The sequence below is a fragment of the Xiphophorus hellerii genome, chromosome 22, assembly GCF_003331165.1.
Source record: "Xiphophorus hellerii strain 12219 chromosome 22, Xiphophorus_hellerii-4.1, whole genome shotgun sequence".
NCBI lineage: Eukaryota > Metazoa > Chordata > Actinopteri > Cyprinodontiformes > Poeciliidae > Xiphophorus > Xiphophorus hellerii.
This window is the reverse complement of record NC_045693.1, coordinates 2,483,377-2,503,974: the sequence shown is the minus strand read 5'-3', so window position 1 is coordinate 2,503,974 and position 20,598 is coordinate 2,483,377. Positions and strand designations below refer to the sequence as shown.

The following is a 20,598-nucleotide window of genomic DNA, read 5'->3' as shown; positions in this document are numbered from 1 at the left end:
GAATTCAATTTTCAACTCTTAATCTTAAACTGATTTTTTGAAAAACTGCATAAAAGTGGCAACAGTAAGAACATTTAGGTACTCAATCCCTGAAATACAGGGATAATTTCTTCAGTTGGTGGGTTTTAATTTTCAAAGGACAATAAAAGAATCATGAAGAATTCAATATCATTCAAATGAAATCAATCTCTTTTGCAAGAAATCCAGAACAATAGTCAGAGAAAGTAAGATGTAAAGATATTTATCCATCTATGGCACCTAAACAGCTGTAGTGTGCAGAGCAGACATGTTATCATCATCAATGCTGCTGATCTTCTGATTCTCAGACATTTTACAGGAACACAGTGAAGCTAAAATCTTATCAACTTCATTTTCCTCAGAAAAATATACAAAGCTGAGTCTGCAAGAGGATTTAGACATTGACAAACTGCAGCTTCAAAAATTACATTTTTCTTAACTTCCTCCAAAACTAAACATAATACAACTGGCAGAAAAAGTAGAATATATGTAAGCAACACCACAACCAGGACTGAAAAGATTCGATGTTTCTCATCAGCAGCGACACTGCGAGTTTCAGACAGAGCTTTAATGGTCCCAACCAGGCAGAAGATGAACAAGGGAAGAGGGAGGAGGAGAAACACATCCAATATGGTTCCACTGGTCTTTAGTTCCAGGGGAAGATAAACGCTCAAGATAAAAATAACAGAAAGGATCCAGACTGCAACGCAGACCAACACAGATGTCTTGATGTTTTTTCTCAATCTGTACCACAGCGGCTTGGCAACCATCAGATACCTGGAATAAAAGACAAATGCTGTTGGGCATTGATGTAATGGTGTCAGACAGAAACACAGATATAAAGAAATGCAGATAGTTACCTTTCCAGGGAAACACACATCATGAATGGTTATCAAGCCAAACCGGAAAGCAAAGAGAAAGGAGACATTAGGACCTTCATGTAACATCAGAGGAATTCTGCTGCAGAGCTGGATGAGATCCGAGATCAGAAGGTTGAGGATGTAAACTGGAGCAACATGATCTTTCTTCACCTGCAGGGGGACAAAAAGAAAAGGAAATAAAGACAGAACCAAAATTGATGTAGTTAGTAGATTTTAGTTCCACAAACATTCTTCTGTCCTGCTGTTTTCCTGGCATGTGTTTTTATTTGCTAGATGACAGAAAATGTCCGCTCAGCAGCAGAGGAGGATGGAGGAATATTCATGGCCAGAGCTGGAGATCAACTCTGGCTTCCCCAAATGTTCTCTAAAGCACCAAGCCTAAAAGAGTCCTGCTGTGGCTGGATGTCGCCCCGAGACTTCAGTCATCAACTCAAACTGACAGAAGCTCTGTTACTCTAACACAGAGCAGGCATTCCCAGCAATGTAATTTACAGCGTTACTCACATCAGTATTCATTTCTCATGTTTATCAGAATTATTAAACATAAATTAGAGTCTGTTTTCTAAGCAATAGTAACATTTTAAAGGTGAAGTTGAGTAAATATTTCACCTTGTTTAAGAATTTAATCATTAATACTAAACAATCAACAGGATGATATTTCTGAGTTCATATATGAGCCCTAAAAGGAGACCCAGCTTTTCCACAACAACTGCATCTCAATGACGGTTTTCAGGCTCACCTTTACTGAATAAATTATTGGATTACAACAGATCCCTATGAATAATTACAGAACAGAAAAAGTATGAAATGTTATTTATTTATGCACACTGTGTTTGCATGCTACACCACGTACAGGCTGACCAATGACATCTGACTCTGCATTAAGGAGATGGTTTGATAAGTTGATTATCTTTACCAGCAGGAAGGAAGCATCCTTTAAGATCATAACAAAATATATCAGTTTTCAAAAACACAACTTTTAACTAAATTCAGTTCAGCCAAAATCAGTTCAGTTAAATCCAACAGTTTAAGTCATGCATGTTATGGGACACTCAGCGCCTCTCTGCATCTCTGACTTCTATAAATGTTAAAGAAGCAAAGCTGCAGTCATGGAAACATTTCACATTAACAGATACAGATGCATGCAACAGGAACCAGTATGGGCATGCTGGATGCAGGATGTACTGCATTGGTCTCTTCTGCTAATATTTCTTCATTCATGTTGGTTCTTTGTTTAGGCTGTGACAATCAAATAAGTGGTGGACCAACTGTGGGTAACAGAAACTGATGGGTCCCTTCTTGTTGGCATCTCTACAGCTAACAGAAATGATTTCACTGTTTTAACAAACTGAGCTTCATTCATTTCATGTAAAACTCATTGACAATAACTCTTGAAATTTAAACTTATTTTTCTCTTTCTCCCTCCTGGTTTATTGCACAAGTGAAAAGAGATGTGGTCAGATGAAGTGGGTTCTGTCAAACAGAGAGGAAGTGAAGGGAGAAGTGCTTCACAAAAATACACGTCCACAATTTTGATTCATAACAGAGCAGCTTCTTTGAAACAATACCCATAAGTCACCTGTCTCATCTTACCTACGTTGACGCTTTACATCTTTGCATCCAATACATTTTTTATATGACAAGTAATATCACTTCTTAAATATGTTTAAGCTCAGTTTATATTTGTTAATGAGGTTATGCCTCTTTCCCTCTTTCATATGTTTAAAGTCCAACAATCTCACATCTGAGATGACACTGGGCTAATATTTACCTACATGTAATTTTCTGGTTAACAAAAGCAAAGCAAGGCTTTTCTTTTTTCTGTGACAAAAACTGAATGTCACAATAAACCTAATTTGTAAGACACAATAAATAATGACATCTTGATAAAACAAGGCAACAATTTAATTCAAGATCAGTTAGGCATCATTTTAAAATGAAAGTGAAGCTCAAGCTATCCAAAGAAGCAAAACAAAGTGATAGAATTAAAATAATAACCTATATAAATACTAATCATTATATTTAAGGAGGCCTCTCTGAAGGAAGCGGTCAACATGAATGTTTTCAGTAAAGGAGCGGTTGTAGCCGATTTCAGCAGATAATCGCTCGGCAAGAAGTTCCTGTGCCGTTGACACGAAAGATTGTGTGAAGCTGTATAACTTGTTTTTGTTTAATCATATTTGGACATTTGTTCCAGAAGATATGCTGTGTAACTCTGAATCACGTTGCAGCTCTGTGACCTTAGAGATGCAACGTGCATGTAACTAGGGAATGAATGAAATATAAAGAGAGGGTCACGGAATTAAATGCAACCCGCAGACAACTAAACAGCCTATTGTCAGATAAAGTAGAGGGCAACTTGAGGTTCACTAACCAAAAATATTATGAATATGGCCAGACGGCTAGTAGGTTGTTGGCATTTAGATTGAGAAAACAACAGTCCTCCAACATGGTTCATAAAATAAAATCCCAAGAGTCTATTGAGACAAGACCTGACAAAATAGCAGAGGCCTTTGCAAAATTTTACAAATTATTATATACAAACACCGATACCTGTAATAATGACCAAGAGCTCACAGATTTCTTAAATAATATAAAATTGAACCACTTAACGGATGAGGCGGCGTTGAACTTAGATCAACCGATTGAGGAATGGGAGATCAAGCAGATAATTAAATCACTTAAGAACAACAAATGTCCAGGCCCAGATGGATTTACAAATGACTTTTATAAAACTTTTCTAGATCTTCTGGCCCCCCTGCTATTAAAAGCATATCACCATGCTTTAAAATCCAAAACTATGGCACCATCTTGGACAGAAGCCACTATAGTAGTAATCCACAAAGAGGGTAAGGATCCTACAGACTGCCAGTCCTATAGACCTATATCACTGTTGAATACAGATTCACGCATACTCACAGCAATCCTAGCAAGACGACTTAACAAATTCATCACCCAAATCATACATCCCGATCAGACAGGATTTATTGTAGGCAGGTACTATGCTGACAATCTAAGGCGCTTACTAAGCATAACAAGCGTTCAAAAAGAGGGAAAGATTGAATCAGCAATCATATCCTTAGATGCCCAAAAGGCGTTTGATAGAGTCTCCTGGAAATACTTAATTCATACTTTGAAACGTTTTGGATTTGGCCCACATTTTGTTGACTGGGTGCAAACACTTTACTCCTCTCCACAGGCAGCAGTTAAAGTTAATGGCTTTAGGTCTGCTAGATTTTCATTAGAACGGGGGTGCAGACAGGGGTGCCCGCTCTCACCCCTTCTGTTCGCCATTAGTATTGAACCGTTAGCTCAAATCATTAGAGATTATGCTAATATTAAAGGAATAGAAATTAACAAGGAAGTACACAAAATCTCATTATATGCTGAGGATGTATTATTGTATTTGACGGAACTTAAATCAACAATCCCCCACCTGGAAGAGCTCATCTCTCAATATGGATTTTACTCAGGCTACAAAATCAACATAGAAAAGACGGAAGCTATGGATGTAAATGGCACAATTTCAGACTTCATAAATGTACAGAGTGGCTTTAAGTGGCCCAAGAACGGTATCAAATATCTGGGTATTCAAATACCTCCACTTCTATGTGACCTCTATGAGGCAAACTATAGCAAACTTCTACAAGTCATTAAAAATGACCTGGAGCGTTGGGATACACTCCCTATCTCTCTGATAGGTCGTGTTGAAAGTATCCGTATGAACGTTTTACCGAGACTACTCTATCTATTCCAGATGCTACCGGTGGAGAGTCCCAAATCTACCTTTGACACTTTAGATAAAATGATAACTGGATTCATTTGGCAAAAAAAGCGACCTAGAATCAGATTGAAAACCCTGCAGTTACCTAAACCCAAAAGGGGTCTCAAACTTTGGGACATTCATTTGATGGAAGAAATCACATATTCCTTAAGGCTTCAAAAAACAGTTGTTAATATAAGGTGGAGCTTCATACCGTTATTATTTCAGTGACACAATTACAGGTTTGCCCTTTTGCACTTGTGTGTTCTCTTGGGTCGGTCTAAAATACCCTTGTGTGAAAAACTTTAACTCAGGGGGGATTTAATCGTATGTTTTGTATTTATTTTATTTTGCTGTTATCTGTCTGTTGATTTAGTTCTGTTGTTCTGTAATCATTATTACATTTGTTAAGAATAAGTACTGTCTCATCTCCTGTTGCCAAGTTATAATGCAGATGATAAATGTCAGTAAGAGACAGAAGAATGTAACTATGAACATGTGTTGTTAAAAATAAATAAAAATAAAGTAAAAAAAAAAAAGAGAGGGTTTTCGGCAGGAAGTATTTTCAGAGCGGGTCGAGATTGTAACTGAGTACGTCTCTGTCCGTTCTTGCAAGTTAAGAAGAAGAAGAACTTTATTCATCCCAGCAGGGAAATTATTTTGCAGTTACAGCAAGAATTTTTTATACACAGATTAACACACACACGACGGGAGCTGCGTCTGGAGGCACCCAGCTGAGCCGGCGCCATAGGTCGTCGGGACTGGGAGTCGAACCCGCGACATCCGCGGGTCTAAGGCCTCCAAATGTGGGGCGTGCTAACCCCCTGCGCCACCACAGCACGCCCCAGAAACTAACCCTCTCTTGTCTTTCCTTGTGTCTGTATTTTGATGTTCTAGGTGCATAAACCTGACACCAAGATAGAAACAAATAAAGATGATGGCTCATATACAATTAATTTGTCAACATTAATCCAGAATGCTGCTGCTGGCGTTCTCACTAAAACCAGGAAGATAGAGCACATAACACCAGTTTTAAAGTCCCTCCACTGGCTCCATGTAGCTCAAAGAATAGACTTTAAAATACTGTTGTTAGTTTATAAATCACTGAACGGCTTAGCACCACAATACATTAAAGATCTGGTGTTGTTGTATCAACCTTCCAGACCTCTCAAGTTCTGGTTCTGGTTCTGCTCTGCATCCCCAGAACCAGAACCAAACGAGGAGAAGCAGCTTTCAGCTTCTATGCACCACAAATCGGGAACAAACTTCCAGAAAACTGTAAAACAGCTGAAACACTGACTTCTTTTATATCTCGACTACAAAACCCACCTGTTTAGGATTGTATTTGAAATGTAATCAATTACAAATTTATTGATCAAACTTGACTTAATGCTGCATTTTGATTATTGATTCTATCTTGCATTGTGTTTCTGTGTTTGTACTGATGTAAAGCACTTTGAGATGCCTTGCTGCTATACAAATAAAATTTGATTTGATTTGATTAACAACAGCTTTAACATATTGCACACAAAGGACAAAAAGTTAAATCCATAATAAAAGCTACATAAAAATGCACAGCACATACAGAATAATAAATTCTACAAAAGAATGACTTAATAAGTTGAAACTCTTTCCAGCATTCATGTCTTCAGCTTCATTTTGAAAACCAGCTTTGTGTCAGTGTCTCACCACCAATGAGGAAGCTGGTTTTTAAAACTGGAAACTGTCTCCTACCTCTGCCTTAGAAATTCTGGGCAAGTCAAGTAAGTCGACATTTTCAGATCTGAAAGCTTTAGGATGGCAGGACATTGTTTGGGTCATTCATTGCTTTGTATGTGATAACAAGGTTTTTAACTGAATAAAGAACTTAACACGGAACCAGTACTTTTATATACTGCTATCATTTTCTAAAGAAATAAATGAATGTAAATTAACTGCAAAGGAGAATTAGAATCTCTTTTGCTGCAACATTCTGGATCAACTGATGATTTTGTTAAGGGAACTCCTCATCTGTAAGCTATTACTCTAACTTTAGAGAAGCAAAGCTGCAGTCATGGAAACATTTCACATTAACTTAGATACACATTTATGCAACAGGGACAAGTATGGAGATGCTTGGTGCAGGATGCTCTGCATTGCTCTCTTCTGCTGTAGCTTCATCAGCCATGTTGGTTCTTCCACCCTCCTTTGTGTGATGTTAGCTGCTGTGCTATGACTCAAGATGTGGTTTTTAAACTTTGGTGCTGCAGAGAGACTGGAGCAGCTAGCTTTATGTTAGCCTCTCTGCAGCTAACGCACCAGAAATGATGGAATTGCTTTAAACAAGTGACCTTAACTAATTTCAAGTAAAATTATATTACAAATAATTATCTTACTATAAAAACTTTATTTATTCTCCTCCTGCTTCTTAATATTGCACAAGTGAAAAGAGATGTGGTCAGATGAAACAAGTTCTGAACACAAACAGAGGAAGTGAAGTTAGAAGTATTTCACAAAATCACACCTTTCAAATCTTACAACAGAGTCAATCAGATATTACAAATATTCTGTCTCAGCTTATTCACTTTGCAGCTTTATTGCACTGAATCCAACTTAATTTTACAGCAGTGATACGTCTTCTGATTATATATGTTTCATGTTAAGTTCAGTTTATAGTTATGACTAAGTGTGATGGAGACCAAAGGTTCCATCACTATTAAAGGACAAACCAAATGTTTCTTGTTTCAATTCTTTATTTCAGTTGCATTGTAACATTTAGTTGATCATTCTTTCACCAAGAGGAACTGGCCATCCTTCCTGTACAGGGAGAAGGTAGGAAAAGGTCGATTTGTTCTTAGATTTTCTGTTGGTTTAATTTTAGTTCAACGATTGTTTGAGCATTTACCTTTCCTGGTCTCTTCTCAGCAGGGAGGAGCAGCAAAAAGAGGCAAAAGCTCCTGGAGCTGCTGAAAAGCTCCTGGAGCTTATCATGTCAATTACGGGGGTAATTCTCTGAGGAGTTATATTAAATTGCATTTAATCTTTGATTGATTAGTTCAGTTGTAATTATTTACCTACAAGTGTATATTTATTGGTAACATTTATTGTTTTTTATTAGGTTTGTGTAAATGTTTATTTCCTGTTTTAGAAGTGGGTCAAAGTGATGTGATGGAAAAATTACAATAAGGTCACATCTGCTAGTCATGTTATATGAATGCTTGTGAACTCTCACCAAAAGAACTATTTGGGTTACATGTAGAAGGTTGGAAGTTGTTTTCTACAGCTGCATCAGAACCAGACTGTCTCACCCCTTGTTGTTAATTCTTTATCTTTGGTATAAAACTCATGTGTGTCTCTGCCTGGCAGCTTTTCATGCAGACCTGCTTCATTACTGATTGTCCTACAAGCTCTCTGTATTGTGCTCAATATATCAATAAACCTGATTGAGTGATTTCACCTGAACAGTGCTTTTCCATGACAATTTGGTGCCGTGACCCGGATCCCTTGACTGGACATCCAAGGACGTCGACGAACAGCGTTTGGCCAACCTGGACTAAATTCCAGCCTTAAACCTCGTTTACGATTAGAGAGAAAAGGGCTGTTGGTCGGCTCCACGGCTCCAGCGCTGGAATCAACGAACTCATAACCACTGTTATCAGATGGGATACTCACTCAGGCTAACAAATTAATTTTACAAATTCTAAATTATTAAATCTAAAATAGTAAAGGATCTGATAAACCTTTCACCCTGGGGAATAGAGATTGATGGTGTTAAAGTTATGTTAAAGTCCCAAAGGAAAATAATTAAAAAAAATATATATAAAATAAACAAAAATAATAAAAAACATAAGTGGGGGTGAATGTCCCCCCGACAGCCGGTTTTTAGGCCGAGGGAATAAAGGGAACCACGGGTTTCTAGGCTGTAGGTCCTAGTGAAAGTCCTTATCGGTGAATAAGGCAGGTATTTTCTTAAGTTTTGGTTTTCTAAATTGGGGGAACTGAACCTTTAGAGAATCCTAAAGACCTTTATCGGAAATAAAGGCCCCTCTTAAAAGAGTAAGAGGCAGAGCCACCACAAAGCTGATTTGTTGGATTCTGCGAAGACGTTTGCAGTCTAAAGAGGAAATCCCACCCAATTCAAGAAGAATGGGTCTACATGGTTCCAGAACGCAATCTCCTCCTCAGGGTGAAATGTTTGACTATTTGATAATGAAATATTGAGAAAAAAAAGAGTGTGCTTGGTGTTAATGAATGTAGATTTTTTTTTTCCCTTGCAAAACGAATTAGAAACAGAGGAAAAACGAGTACAGAATAAAAATGCGGAATATAAATCTTTGGTGGATAAATTACTGGCCTTAATATGTTAAAACAATTTTTTTTTTCTCTTTGAATAAACAAAATGATTTTATTTCTTAAAAGGATCAATTAATCAATTTTATTTATAAGGGACCCTTTCTTACTACAAGCAGCTCAAAGAGCTGTACAAACAATTTCCCTCAGGTTTCTCTGATGATCGTGCAAAAGGTTAAAATAATATTCATAAATACATATGTAGAGGAAAAACAAGGCAAACTACAACAACAAGCCCTAATCAATTTCTACTTGTTTCTTCTCTTTCCCTCGGTCTGAGCCTCACTGCAGTGCATCTGACCTCTGACCTAAACTCCTCAAACCTGTCCTCCCTTGGATCAGATGCTGTCCCTCCTACAAAACCAGCCGATGAAAGTGACCGAGAAGACCTGGAGGATCAAGAAGATGAAGAAGACGAAGAAGACCTCTATCACCTCCAGGCACTGAAGTGTCTGTTGATCCTAATTTTGTTTCTGACACCAGAGAACTGATGGAACATTTACATTCAGGGGACGACTGTTGGTCTCCTGTTGGACATTTGGACTGAAAACTGTGTGCAACTGAGCTTTAAAACGACAGTGACAAGTGGTGTCAGAAGTTTGGCTTTGGAAGAAACGATGAGGCAATGATGACGAGGTGGAAAAATAAATAATGAAACTGAGAATCAAGCATGTGCTGCAGCTATGAGTGGAGCTGAAGCTGCTGGTGTTGCTAGCTCTGCTGAGAAACTGGATCAGCTGGCAGGCCTTGTCCAATCTCTGAGGAAGTCTCAAACTGTCTGTGACCAGCAGATTCAAAAGGAATCAGCACAGCAAGAACTGAGATGAAGGAATTTACAAAATCAGCTTCAACAACTCCCGTCTCACCTGGAGGACTTGAAAGAGGAACAACAGCATGATGGTGACAACATGGAGGAGGATCCTCACACTCATGATGATTAGGGGGACAATCATGATGAGACACAAAACCAGATGACCTACCAGCCACCAGCCCCACAGAGAGTCAAAGCTGCTTCCACTGACTACTGATGATGATGATGATGATGATGATGATCACTTCTTAACAACCTTTGAAAGGATGGCTCAGGTCTGCCATTGGCCTAAAGACTAGTGGACTGTCCAACTGGTTCTGCTATACCTACTGGGAAAGCACATAGTGCTTATTTGTTGATGGACATGGCAGATTGTCACATTTATGACAAGCTTATAAATGTCGTTAAATATGAGAAAACTGCCGACACTTATTGGAGGAGGATTTGATCAATGGACGTTTATCAAGGTGAGACACCAAAAAGGTTTATGTTCAACTCAAAGACAGGAAAGATGAAACCCTGCCCTTTATCTGACCTTGATTTTCCCTCAGACATATCTGCCTATCAGAGGTCGGATCCAACATTAAAATCATGGTTTGATAAGATCACAGAAGTTGAGGGTAAGGAGCAGAGTAAAATAAATGCCTTGGAAGATTAAACTTCTGTGGTGAGGGATGGTTTCCTCTATCAGGTTAAAGGTCAATCAGAAGCCATTGTTTACCACAGCAGTTGAGAAAAAATGTGATGAAATCAGTCATTCAGTTCTTTGGACTGGGCCCCTTTGATTTCAGAAATCCTTCCATAGAATAGCAAGTCGGTTTGTGTGGCTAAGCAAGAACACACAGGTACAACAGTTCTGTTCTTCATTTCACATGTCAGTTGACTGCAAACAGAGGTGATTCTAGAGTCCATCTACAGCTGTTACCTGTCATAGAAACAACATTTGAAAGGATAGTTGAAAAGGTAGGAGCATGTTCATCATCTCCAGCATGTTTTCCAGATCATCAGATCATCTCGCTTCACTATTAACCTCCATAAACGTAAGTTGGCGCAGAGGCAGGTGGAGCTCCTGGGCTGTGGTTGGACATGTTAGACCTCAGGTGGGGAAAGTGGAAACTATTCATGCACACAGTGTGGCAGTAAAGTTGGGACTATTTTCAGAGTTGAACAACATTTTTAAAAGTTTCACACATAATATTCAAATATCAGCCCATCTCTAATTCACAACAGACATAACTATAGAAACAAATAATATACAGATTCCTAACTGAATGTTTGCAGAGTTAAACTTTTGCTCGCTCTTTCCAATGGAAAAATAAAACTCAAAATACTATAAAAAGTCATTATATTGCTGAAAAATAAGACACCTTTATGTGACTGCAAATTTGTCATTTATAGCCACTGGGTTAAAGTATTAAAGTGTTGAAGTATCACGTTTTATGCTACAATATGCATAATGTCACCATCTAGTGGCCGGACACAAAAACTCATGAAGCTCACATATGAATAAGGAACAAAGATTGTTCACAAATTTAAAAATGGTTGTCAGAGAAATGAGGCCCTGCACACTGCCAACTACTCTGTTTCTATCTGTGTGCAAAATAAAATACACATTCTCAGAGAATATTGTTAAAGAAATTTTATTCTGAATATAAAGTTGTTCTTTCAGATCAAGAGACAAAAAGATGAATATTTGAGATAAAAACAAACCTATGCAATGTTGTCAAGCAAATTTCTTATCATCACAAACTCCTACCCAACAATCAACATTCATTCCTAACTTACAAATATTTTCATAGCAGGAAAGTTACATTTTTCAGCTCATCATTCTTTGCCTCATAAAGTCCAAATAAAAATGTGACAGACCAAAATAATCTTCATGTGTACATGGTTATACAATGTTCAGAGAGTGAACAGTCTAAAACTATTTTAAAAAAGGTTTTGACCTAAAGTTCCTGTAGCCACGAAATACAAGCTGTAATAAAATGTGTCTGATTTTTTATTTCATGTCAAACATGAGATATTTCCTGTTTCTGCATATTTCTCACAATCTAAGCAGCAGTTTTGCTTCATCACAAGAGATGGTATTTTTCAGTTGAAAATAATAAATCAACTTGTTAACACTTTAGATGATTAAAAATATTAGTATATTAACATTAATATTTACAAAACACAAAATGGAACGATTTGCATTATTAAAATCCTACAACTTCAAGCCATCCACCTCCTGGGAGATTTGGAGGCTTTATGGTTGTTTTTATGTAAAGAAATCTCTAGTCCAATTGAATATTTCTGTTATATATTATAAACATTTCAGTTAAATCCCTGCTAAATTAAATGTCTGCTTTGTTGCTATCGGAAACACTGTATGCGCTTCAGAATCAATTACATAGCAGAAAAGCTAAATTGGTTTAATCCACAGCTGAATAAATAAAGTTTTACTGTTTTCAGCATTTTCTGTTGAAAGAAACTTTTTCATGGGAAACTCTTTGACACTTTCTAAGTGTTGTACCTGGTTAAATTGACAAACCAGAGAATCAAGCAGGTTGTCTTTTCTTCAGTGGTTGGGTTTTGGTTTTCAAATGATCATGAAAAATTAAAAAAATATATCATCTGAAAGTATTTTCTCTTGCAAATAATCCATAAGAATTCCTTAAGAAAGTAAGATGTGAAAATATTTGTGCATCAGTTGAACCTAAACTGCTGTAGTACGTTGAGATGACACGTTGTCATTATCATTGCTGCTGATCTCCTGATTCTTAGACGTTACACAGCAACACAATGAGGTCAAAAGTCTGTCAACTGCACTTTTCCTCAGAAAAACACACATAGCTGAGTCTGCAAGAGGACTAAGAAAAATACCAATTATAACCCCAGTATAGTTGGCAAAATTTTCCAAGGGTTTTTCCAACAGAAAAAACATCATGTTAGGGATGAAAATCAGAATATATGTTAGCAAAACCAGAACCAGAATTGAAACAATTCGACGTTTTTCATCAGCAGAGACACTGCGAGCTTTAGTCAGAGCTTTAATGGTCCCAACCAGGCAGAAGATGAGCAAGAGAAGAGGGAAGAGGAGACTAGCAGCCTGAAAGAATCTAACAATATGAAATTCCAAAAGGAGATACATGCTAAGATTATTAAGAAAAAAAATTATCCAGACTGCAACACAGACCAACACAGATGTCTTGAAGTTTCTTCTAAATCTGTACCACAGCGGCTTGGCAATGACCAGATACCTGAAATAAAAGATACATGCTGTCAGACATTACTGATGTAATTCTGTCAGAAAAAAAACAATAATATGCATGTAAACAGGCATTTACCTTTCCAGGGAGATACACATCATGAATCCAATACTGGCTCCAATGCCAATATCAAGGGCAAACAGAGGGAAAACATTGGGACCATATACTATCATAGGAATTCTGCTGCAGTACTGGATAAGATCAGAAATCAGAAGGTTGAAGATGTAAACTGGAGCACCTTGATCCTTTTTCACCTGCAGGGGAAACAAAATGAAAAGTGAAGAAAACTGAAAATTTCTTCCCAACTTCTTGGAACTTTTAGATGATTCTGCTTCTACAAATATAACACACATTGTTTGATTTCCTTTTGATCAACCATTCCTTAGATCTGGTTCAGAGAAAAACAATATTAATGGAAAAAAACCCCTGCATTTCATGATGAACATGCAGCTAAATCTAAGATGTTTTTTTTAAACCTTCCAGGGGGTTTTTTGTGGGCTCTAGTGTCCCTTATACAAAGTAGGCTGACAGGAAGGGGGAAGAATTGCAGCAAATTTCGCCGGATCCCGGAGTCGAACCCGCGCCGGCCGCTTTGAGGACTCAAGGCCTCCCAACATGGGTCGAGCTATCCCCCACGCCACCATGGCATGCCCATAAATCTCAGTTAACAAGTACTCACCTTTGATAAAACAGCATACATGGCCACCAGAGTCAAAGGAAATCCGACACAAAGGGTGATCAAATCTCCCCAAAACAAGATTTGAAAATATACTTTGTTATCTTCATAAAAACTTTTATTGGTATTGTTAGATGCATCACTGAAGTGGAAGATGTACAGATTGAGGTTTTCTTTCCATGAGGTTCTGCTGATGAGGGAATCTCCCATTCTTCAATATCAAACCTGCACAAGCAAAATAATGAATAATGGAAACCTGATTTTTCTCTTAGCTTATTTCATGAAAGTAGTATCAAATTTCTTCTTAAGGTGAAATACTAAGAAAAGCTCATGTGTAAGAAATCTTTTTTAGTATAAAGCATATGGTAAAGATAAACACAGTAATTCTTGAAAGTAATAATTGGAAAATTATCCAAATGTAAAGTTTGTGCTCAGTTTCTACCTTATTATACTGGCATGCAGGTAAATGTTATTTCTAATGTGGCTCAGCAGCTCCATGAAATTAAACACATAGGATACACTATTCAGCAACGTATTAAATTTAATGTGTCTTTATTTCATTTCTGTACATTAAAAGAAAAAAATATATATATTTACCTTTGAAAGTTTAAAAGTCCTGAAATGATTCCTGTTTTCAGCCAGTTCTCCTTCTCATCTCAACGGTCTGCAGTCTGAACATTCTCTATATATACGAACCACATGGTGTCTGAACAATGACATCTGACTTCTGTATTAAAGGAAATGGGCACAGAGATGATGTGATAAGTATATTTTCTTTAGAAACAGGAAGAAAACGTCTTCTAAGATCGCAAATTTTTTTTTAAATTCAGTTATCATGAACCAACTTGTGTAAAATTTAATTCCGTTAATTTTTCAAGCACCAATTAACAAGAAATATTCTCTCTATGTTCTTTGCAAAAAAAATGCACTGAAGCTTTTATCACTTCTTTTACCTGTTTATCTTAAATACAACAGATTAAACCAGCATGTTTTGGACACTGCTGTCATCTCTAACTTTAGAAAATGTCATGTTGGATTTTAATTTCCTTGCCCACATGCAGGTGCGCACAGAAGAACAGATTTTACGGTTAAGAGGGTTTGTTTTTAATGAGGTCAAACAATGGTTCGAGAATTGAGACTGGGGGACGTCAGGAGGGAACGAGAGTCCAGGTAGGTTCGGGGGTCCCAGGCCGCAGCGGATCAGAACTGCTTGGAGGTGCCAACCAACGAGACGCGCCTGACCGGTGAAGTTCCAGGCTTGGCTCCGGGAAGCGGGATCAAGATCTGAGAGGTAACGAAGAGAAAAAGGACAAAATGACTGGACAATACTTAACATGGATTTTGCGAGAACTTAGGGCTGAGTCTGACCAACAAGTGGTAACCATCGAGCGATGACTGGTGGTTCCACCGCTTCTTAAGAAACCTGCCGCTGGTTACCGGAATCCGATGCAGGTGCGTCAGGCTGTCAAACTCCTCCGCGTAGCTCGTCTCTGGAAAGAACCCTCACTCCAACCTGAATCCTGACAGAAAAGGAAAGCTGCAGTCATGAAAACATTTCACATTAACTTATAGAGATGCATGCAACAGGGACAAACATGGACATGCTGGTGCAGGATGCACTGCATTGCTCTCTTTTGCTCTTGCTTCATCACCCATGTTGGTTCTTCCATCTTCCTTTATGTGCTGTTAGCTGGTGGGCTATGACTCAAGATGTGTTCGGCCAACTGTGGCCCACAGAGACACTGGAGCGGCTCGCTTTATGTTGGTCTCCCTGCAGCTAACGCACCAGAAACGATCGCAAAAGTAATTTCAAGTAAATTATATTAAAAATAATAATAACCCCATTAAAACTTTATTTATTTTCCTCCTGCTATTTAATATTCTACAGGTGAAAAGAGAAAAAGGTTCTGAACACACAGAGACAGGAAGTGAGGTGAGAAGTGTTTCACAAAATGACACCTTCGAAATTTCTCATAATTTTAGAGCAGAACCATTCAGATATTTCCAATATGGCTGCTGTCTCAGCTCACTCACTTTGCAGCTTTACTGCAATGGATCCAACATATTTTTATAGGATGAGCAAAAATATGTCTGAAGATGAAGGTTATGCTCCTTTCAGAGGTTTGTGGAACAGAAATATTACATCATTGGTTACACTCTCATATTCTCCATATTCCAGCATAACTTCTCTCTACTGACTTTCTTCAGCTTGGACACATTGTCAGAGATTAACATAGTGCAACATTCTGTCTGAATTCAACGCTGACTGAAACACAATTTAAATAAATTAGAAATAATAAATAATAAAAGACAAAAGTGGAGCTGGGATGTTGGGTAGGAGTCTATATCCATGTCAACACTCTTCAGTAACTTATCACTTTGTGTAACACATTGTCGATTAAATGTACACAGATGGATAATAACTTCTGCTGATTATGATGATTTTGTGCTTACAGCTGATGAAAACTTGATACTTAATATTAGAATATTACATCAGGCCATGTCAAAATCCTTAGAGGCATTTTTCTCTGGTTCAGCTTGTAGGTTAGAAAATAAAGTCCTTACATTTTGAAATGATCCAATGAGGGTTGAAATTGTCACAGTAACCACAAAACTCAGTATATTTAATAACTTTTAAAAGAGTAAAAACCATCAAAGGCAAAACATGAGGATGAGAAACCAAGAGAATCTGTTTCACCTTCAACAGCCAATCTTGCATAGAAGCTGAATGCTGCTTCCCCGTGTTTGGTTCTGGTTCTGGTGAAGCCAGCAGAACCAGGACCAGAACCTGAGGGGTCTGGAAGGTTGATACAACAACAGCAGATCTTTAATGTATTGTGGTTCAGTGATTTATAAACTAACATTAGTATTTTAAAGTCTATTCTCTGAGCTACAGGAACCAGTGGAGGGACTGTAGAACTGGTGTGTTGTGCTCTAACTTCCTGGTTCTAGTCAGAACTCCAGCAGCAGCAGCGTTCTGGATCAGCTGCAGCTGGAGGATTGCTTTGTTAGGCCGACCTGTGAAGACGCTGTTGCAGTAATCAATGCAATCAAAGGTAAACACATGGTTGGGTTTCTCTAGGTCTTGCTGAGACTTTAGTCATTAGATGTATTTTCATGCCAACAAAGTGAACATTTTCTAGCTCATAATTCTTTTCCTCATGAATTTCAATAATAAAAAAATCTGGCAGACTAAAATAAGCTTCATGAAGTTCATGGTTGTGTATGATTTTCAGATGGTCAAAAGTCCAAAAATTAAACTAAAACGGCTTGGATAGGAAATGTTGCTGTCGCCACAAACAACAGAGTTTTTTAAAATGTCAGCCATTTCCTGTTTCTGCACAGTTCTGAGAAACTAAACAGAAGTTTTTGTTGACCACAAATAGAGATGGTTTTATCAGTTGTAAAAGATTGCTTAACCTAATAACACTGTAGATAATAAAAACTAATAGAATATGTTAACATTATTTTGGAGAAATCTCAGGCTATAAAGTTAATGAAACCAAGTCTGAAGCTATGATGTTGGTGGGAAAATGGCCTACAGATTTAGATAAAGAGGTCACTTTTAATTGGTCCAAGAGGGGATTCAAATATTTAGGTGTGATAATTACACCACAAACATCGCAACTATTTAATGAAAATTATAGTAGATTAATCACACAAATAAAATCGGACCTGTCCAGATGGGAGATTCTTCCTCTGTCCCTTTTGGGCAGAATAGAAACAGTGAGAATGAATGTACTTCCACGATTAATGTATCTATTTCAGGCACTACCTATTAGGATACCTGCCTCCACTTTTAAAATTTTAGATAAAATTATTAATAACTTTATTTGGAAAAGGAGGAAACCAAGAATCAGACAGAAATTATTGGTAAGCCCAAGAGAAAAAGGTGGCCTTGGTCTGCCTAATCTGAAACTGTACTACTGGTCAGCACAACTTCGCGTTGTGGTCGAGTGGCTTGTACAGGATGAGGAGACCAACTGGATTGGTCTGGAGAGCAGCACATGCCCACTGGTACCTCTTGAAGCGATGCCATTTATGGAGGGAAAAAATTGGAAGGATTTAAAAATTGAAAATGAGTGGATTAATTATACACACAGAGTCTGGTCTCTAGTGAGGAAGAAAATAGGAGCACCTTTAACAATATCACGCATAATAAAAATAGACAAGATTATTGACTTCCTTCCAAACAAACAGGATACGGGTTATCAGAGATGGGCACAGAAAGGACTAATAAGAATTAATCAGTTATTCAGTGGAGAAACTCTTAAATCATTTAAGCAGTTACAAGATAAATATGGATTATGCTCAAAAGATTTCTACAAGTACTTACAATTAAGGGATTATCTTTTATCACACAAAGAATGGCCTACCTTGAAACAAAATACATTACCTTTAGAAATATTTCTGATAAAATGTGTGGAGGAAAATAATAAGAGGAAGATTATATCTAATTTATATAAACATCTACAGATGCATTTCTCTGACAACTCTATAGATATCAAGCAAAAGTGGGAACTTGAAATGAACACTGTTATTGAAGATGAGCAGTGGGAGGAGATTTGTGAAAAAGGTTTTAAGATCACCCACAGTCCAGGTTGGAAGGAATTTGACTGGAAATTAAGAATGAGGTTCTTCAAAACACCTCTCAGTATTTCAAAATATGACAGAAGTGCTACAAATTTGTGCTGGAGGAACTGTAATCAGATTGGGGATCACACCCACATTTTCTGGGACTGCCCAGTACTGATTCCTTTCTGGCAGGGGGTTCAGACAGAAATTAAAAAAATACTTAAGGTCACGTTACCACTGAACCCACTACATTATATATTGGGTTTGACCTCAGGAGAAGATACTGGGAAAAAGGAAGGCCAGTTACTACAGATTCTGCTACTAGTAGCAAGGAAAATTATAACTCTGTCCTGGCTCAAGCCTTTGCCTCCCACACTTCAACAATGGCAAGAAAGATTGAAGAATGTGTATATAATGGAAAAGATAACAGCAAACCTTCAGGTAAAAACTGACATTTTTCTGAGTGTATGGACCCCAGCTATTTCCCACTTTGGATGGCCACACTGATAAAGATGCCATGGGTTATAAAAAGCCTCCTCTGTATGTCTCTCTCTTTTAATGGAAGTCACTGGATATGCAAACCTCCCCTTCAGGTGAGAACATCAGAACCTTTCTAAGAAATGTCAACTGCCGAAATGGACTAAAATGCTTGCTGAGCCCCCTAATGTGTTGTGTTTTTTTTGTTTGTTTGTTGTTGTTGTTGTTTTTTGTTATGTAAGTGCATGTATAAATATACATATGCATATATGTTGGATTCATAATATTCTTAAATAAAGAATGTTCAAAAAGAATATGTTAACATTAATATTTAAAAAAACATAAAATAGAACTGTTGGCAGAATTCAAATACAACAACTTTAAGTCATCCACCTACTGGGAGGATTTGGAGTCATTATGTTTTTTATTTCAATTTTTCTATTAATTTAAAGAACTCTCTTTTCTGATTAAATATTTTTCTACAAATTGAATACTTCAATAAAATCCCCCTGATTTTATGTGTCTGTTTTTTTTTCAGGTGGATATACTGTATGTGGTTCAGAATTAATTAAATTACTGAAAAGTTATTCTGTACGGCCACGTCAAGGACTAAGAAATCCAGAACAATAGTCAGAGAAAGTAAAATGTAAAGATATTTATCCATCTATGGCACCTAAACAGCTGTAGTGTGCAGAGCAGACATGTTATCATCATCAATGCTGCTGATCTTCTGATTCTCAGACATTTTACAGGAACACAGTGAAGCTAAAATCTTATCAACTTCACTTTTCCTCAGAAAAATATACAAAGCAGAGTCTGCAAGAGGATTTAGACATTGACAAACTGTAGCCACAGCTTCAAAAATTACATTTTTCTTAACTTCTTCCAAAACTAAACATAATACAACTGGCATTAAAAATTAGAATATATGTAAGCAACACCACAACCAGGACTGAAAAGATTCGATGTTTCTCATCAGCAGCGACACTGCGAGTTTCAGACAGAGCTTTAATGGTCCCAACCAGGCAGAAGATGAACAAGGGAAGAGGGAGGAGGAGAAACACACCCAATATGGTTCCACTGGTCTTTAGTTCCAGGGGAAGATAAACGCTCAAGATAAAAATAACAGAAAGGATCCAGACTGCAACGCAGACCAACACAGATGTCTTGATGTTTTTTCTCAATCTGTACCACAGCGGCTTGGCAACCATCAGATACCTGGAATAAAAGACAAATGTTGTTGGGCATTGATGTAATGGTGTCAGACAGAAACACAGATATAAAGGAATGAAGACAGTTACCTTTCCAGGGAAACACACATCATGAATCCAACACTGGTTATCAAGCCAAACCGGAAAGCAAAGAGAAAGGAGACATTAGGACCTTCATGTAACATCAGAGGAATTCTGCTGCAGAGCTGGATGAGATCCGAGATCAGAAGGTTGAGGATGTAAACTGGAGCAACATGATCTTTCTTCACCTGCAGGGGGACAAAAAGAAAAGGAAATAAAGACAGAACCAAAATTGATGTAGTTAGTAGATTTTAGTTCCCAAACATTCTTCTGTCCTGCTGTTTTCCTGGCATGTGTTTTTATTTGCTAGATGACAGAGAATGTCCGCTCAGCAGCAGAGGAGGATGGAGGAATATTCATGGCCAGAGCTGGAGATCAACTCTGGCTTCCCCAAATGTTCTCTAAAGCACCAAGCCTAAAAGAGTCCTGCTGTGGCTGGATGTCGCCCCGAGACTTCAGTCATCAACTCAAACTGACAGAAGCTCTGTTACTCTAACACAGAGCAGGCATTCCCAGCAATGTAATTTA

At 37.7% G+C, this 20,598-nt stretch overlaps 3 protein-coding genes across 3 annotated transcripts; all 3 read right to left on the bottom strand.

The window, feature by feature from the left end:
* Nucleotides 1–128: 128 nt before the first annotated feature.
* LOC116713388 (psychosine receptor-like) lies at nt 129–1,112 on the bottom strand (the record flags this gene model as incomplete). The annotated part of the gene is given in 4 exon segments (XM_032553530.1): nt 129–371; nt 374–795; nt 879–905; nt 907–1,112. Coding segments are annotated over 4 exon segments (768 nt in total), but the record flags the coding sequence as incomplete, so codon positions are not given.
* Nucleotides 1,113–12,409: 11,297 nt separating this feature from the next.
* LOC116712867 (ovarian cancer G-protein coupled receptor 1-like) lies at nt 12,410–14,478 on the bottom strand. Its single transcript, XM_032552706.1, has 4 exons — nt 14,324–14,478; nt 13,730–13,951; nt 13,129–13,304; nt 12,410–13,041 (listed from the first exon to the last, which is right to left on the bottom strand). Exons 2-4 carry the CDS (start codon nt 13,934–13,936, stop codon nt 12,498–12,500), a joined length of 927 nt encoding a protein of 308 aa, XP_032408597.1. The 5' UTR covers nt 13,937–13,951; nt 14,324–14,478; the 3' UTR covers nt 12,410–12,497.
* Nucleotides 14,479–19,430: 4,952 nt separating this feature from the next.
* LOC116713386 (mas-related G-protein coupled receptor member A2-like) lies at nt 19,431–20,318 on the bottom strand (the record flags this gene model as incomplete). The annotated part of the gene is given in 3 exon segments (XM_032553529.1): nt 19,431–19,691; nt 19,693–19,996; nt 20,080–20,318. Coding segments are annotated over 3 exon segments (783 nt in total), but the record flags the coding sequence as incomplete, so codon positions are not given.
* Nucleotides 20,319–20,598: the final 280 nt, after the last annotated feature.

Bases quoted from the DNA above. Each gene is read 5' to 3' on its own strand.
- LOC116712867 (XM_032552706.1), bottom strand. From the start codon at position 13,936: ATGGGAGATTCCCTCATCAGCAGAACCTCATGGAAAGAAAACCTCAAT. The intron at 13,305-13,729 runs GTGAGTACTTGT...TTTCCCCTGCAG, and splicing joins TGTATGCTGTTTTATCAAAG to GTGAAAAAGGATCAAGGTGC. The intron at 13,042-13,128 runs GTAAATGCCTGT...CTTTTATTTCAG, and splicing joins ATGTGTATCTCCCTGGAAAG to GTATCTGGTCATTGCCAAGC.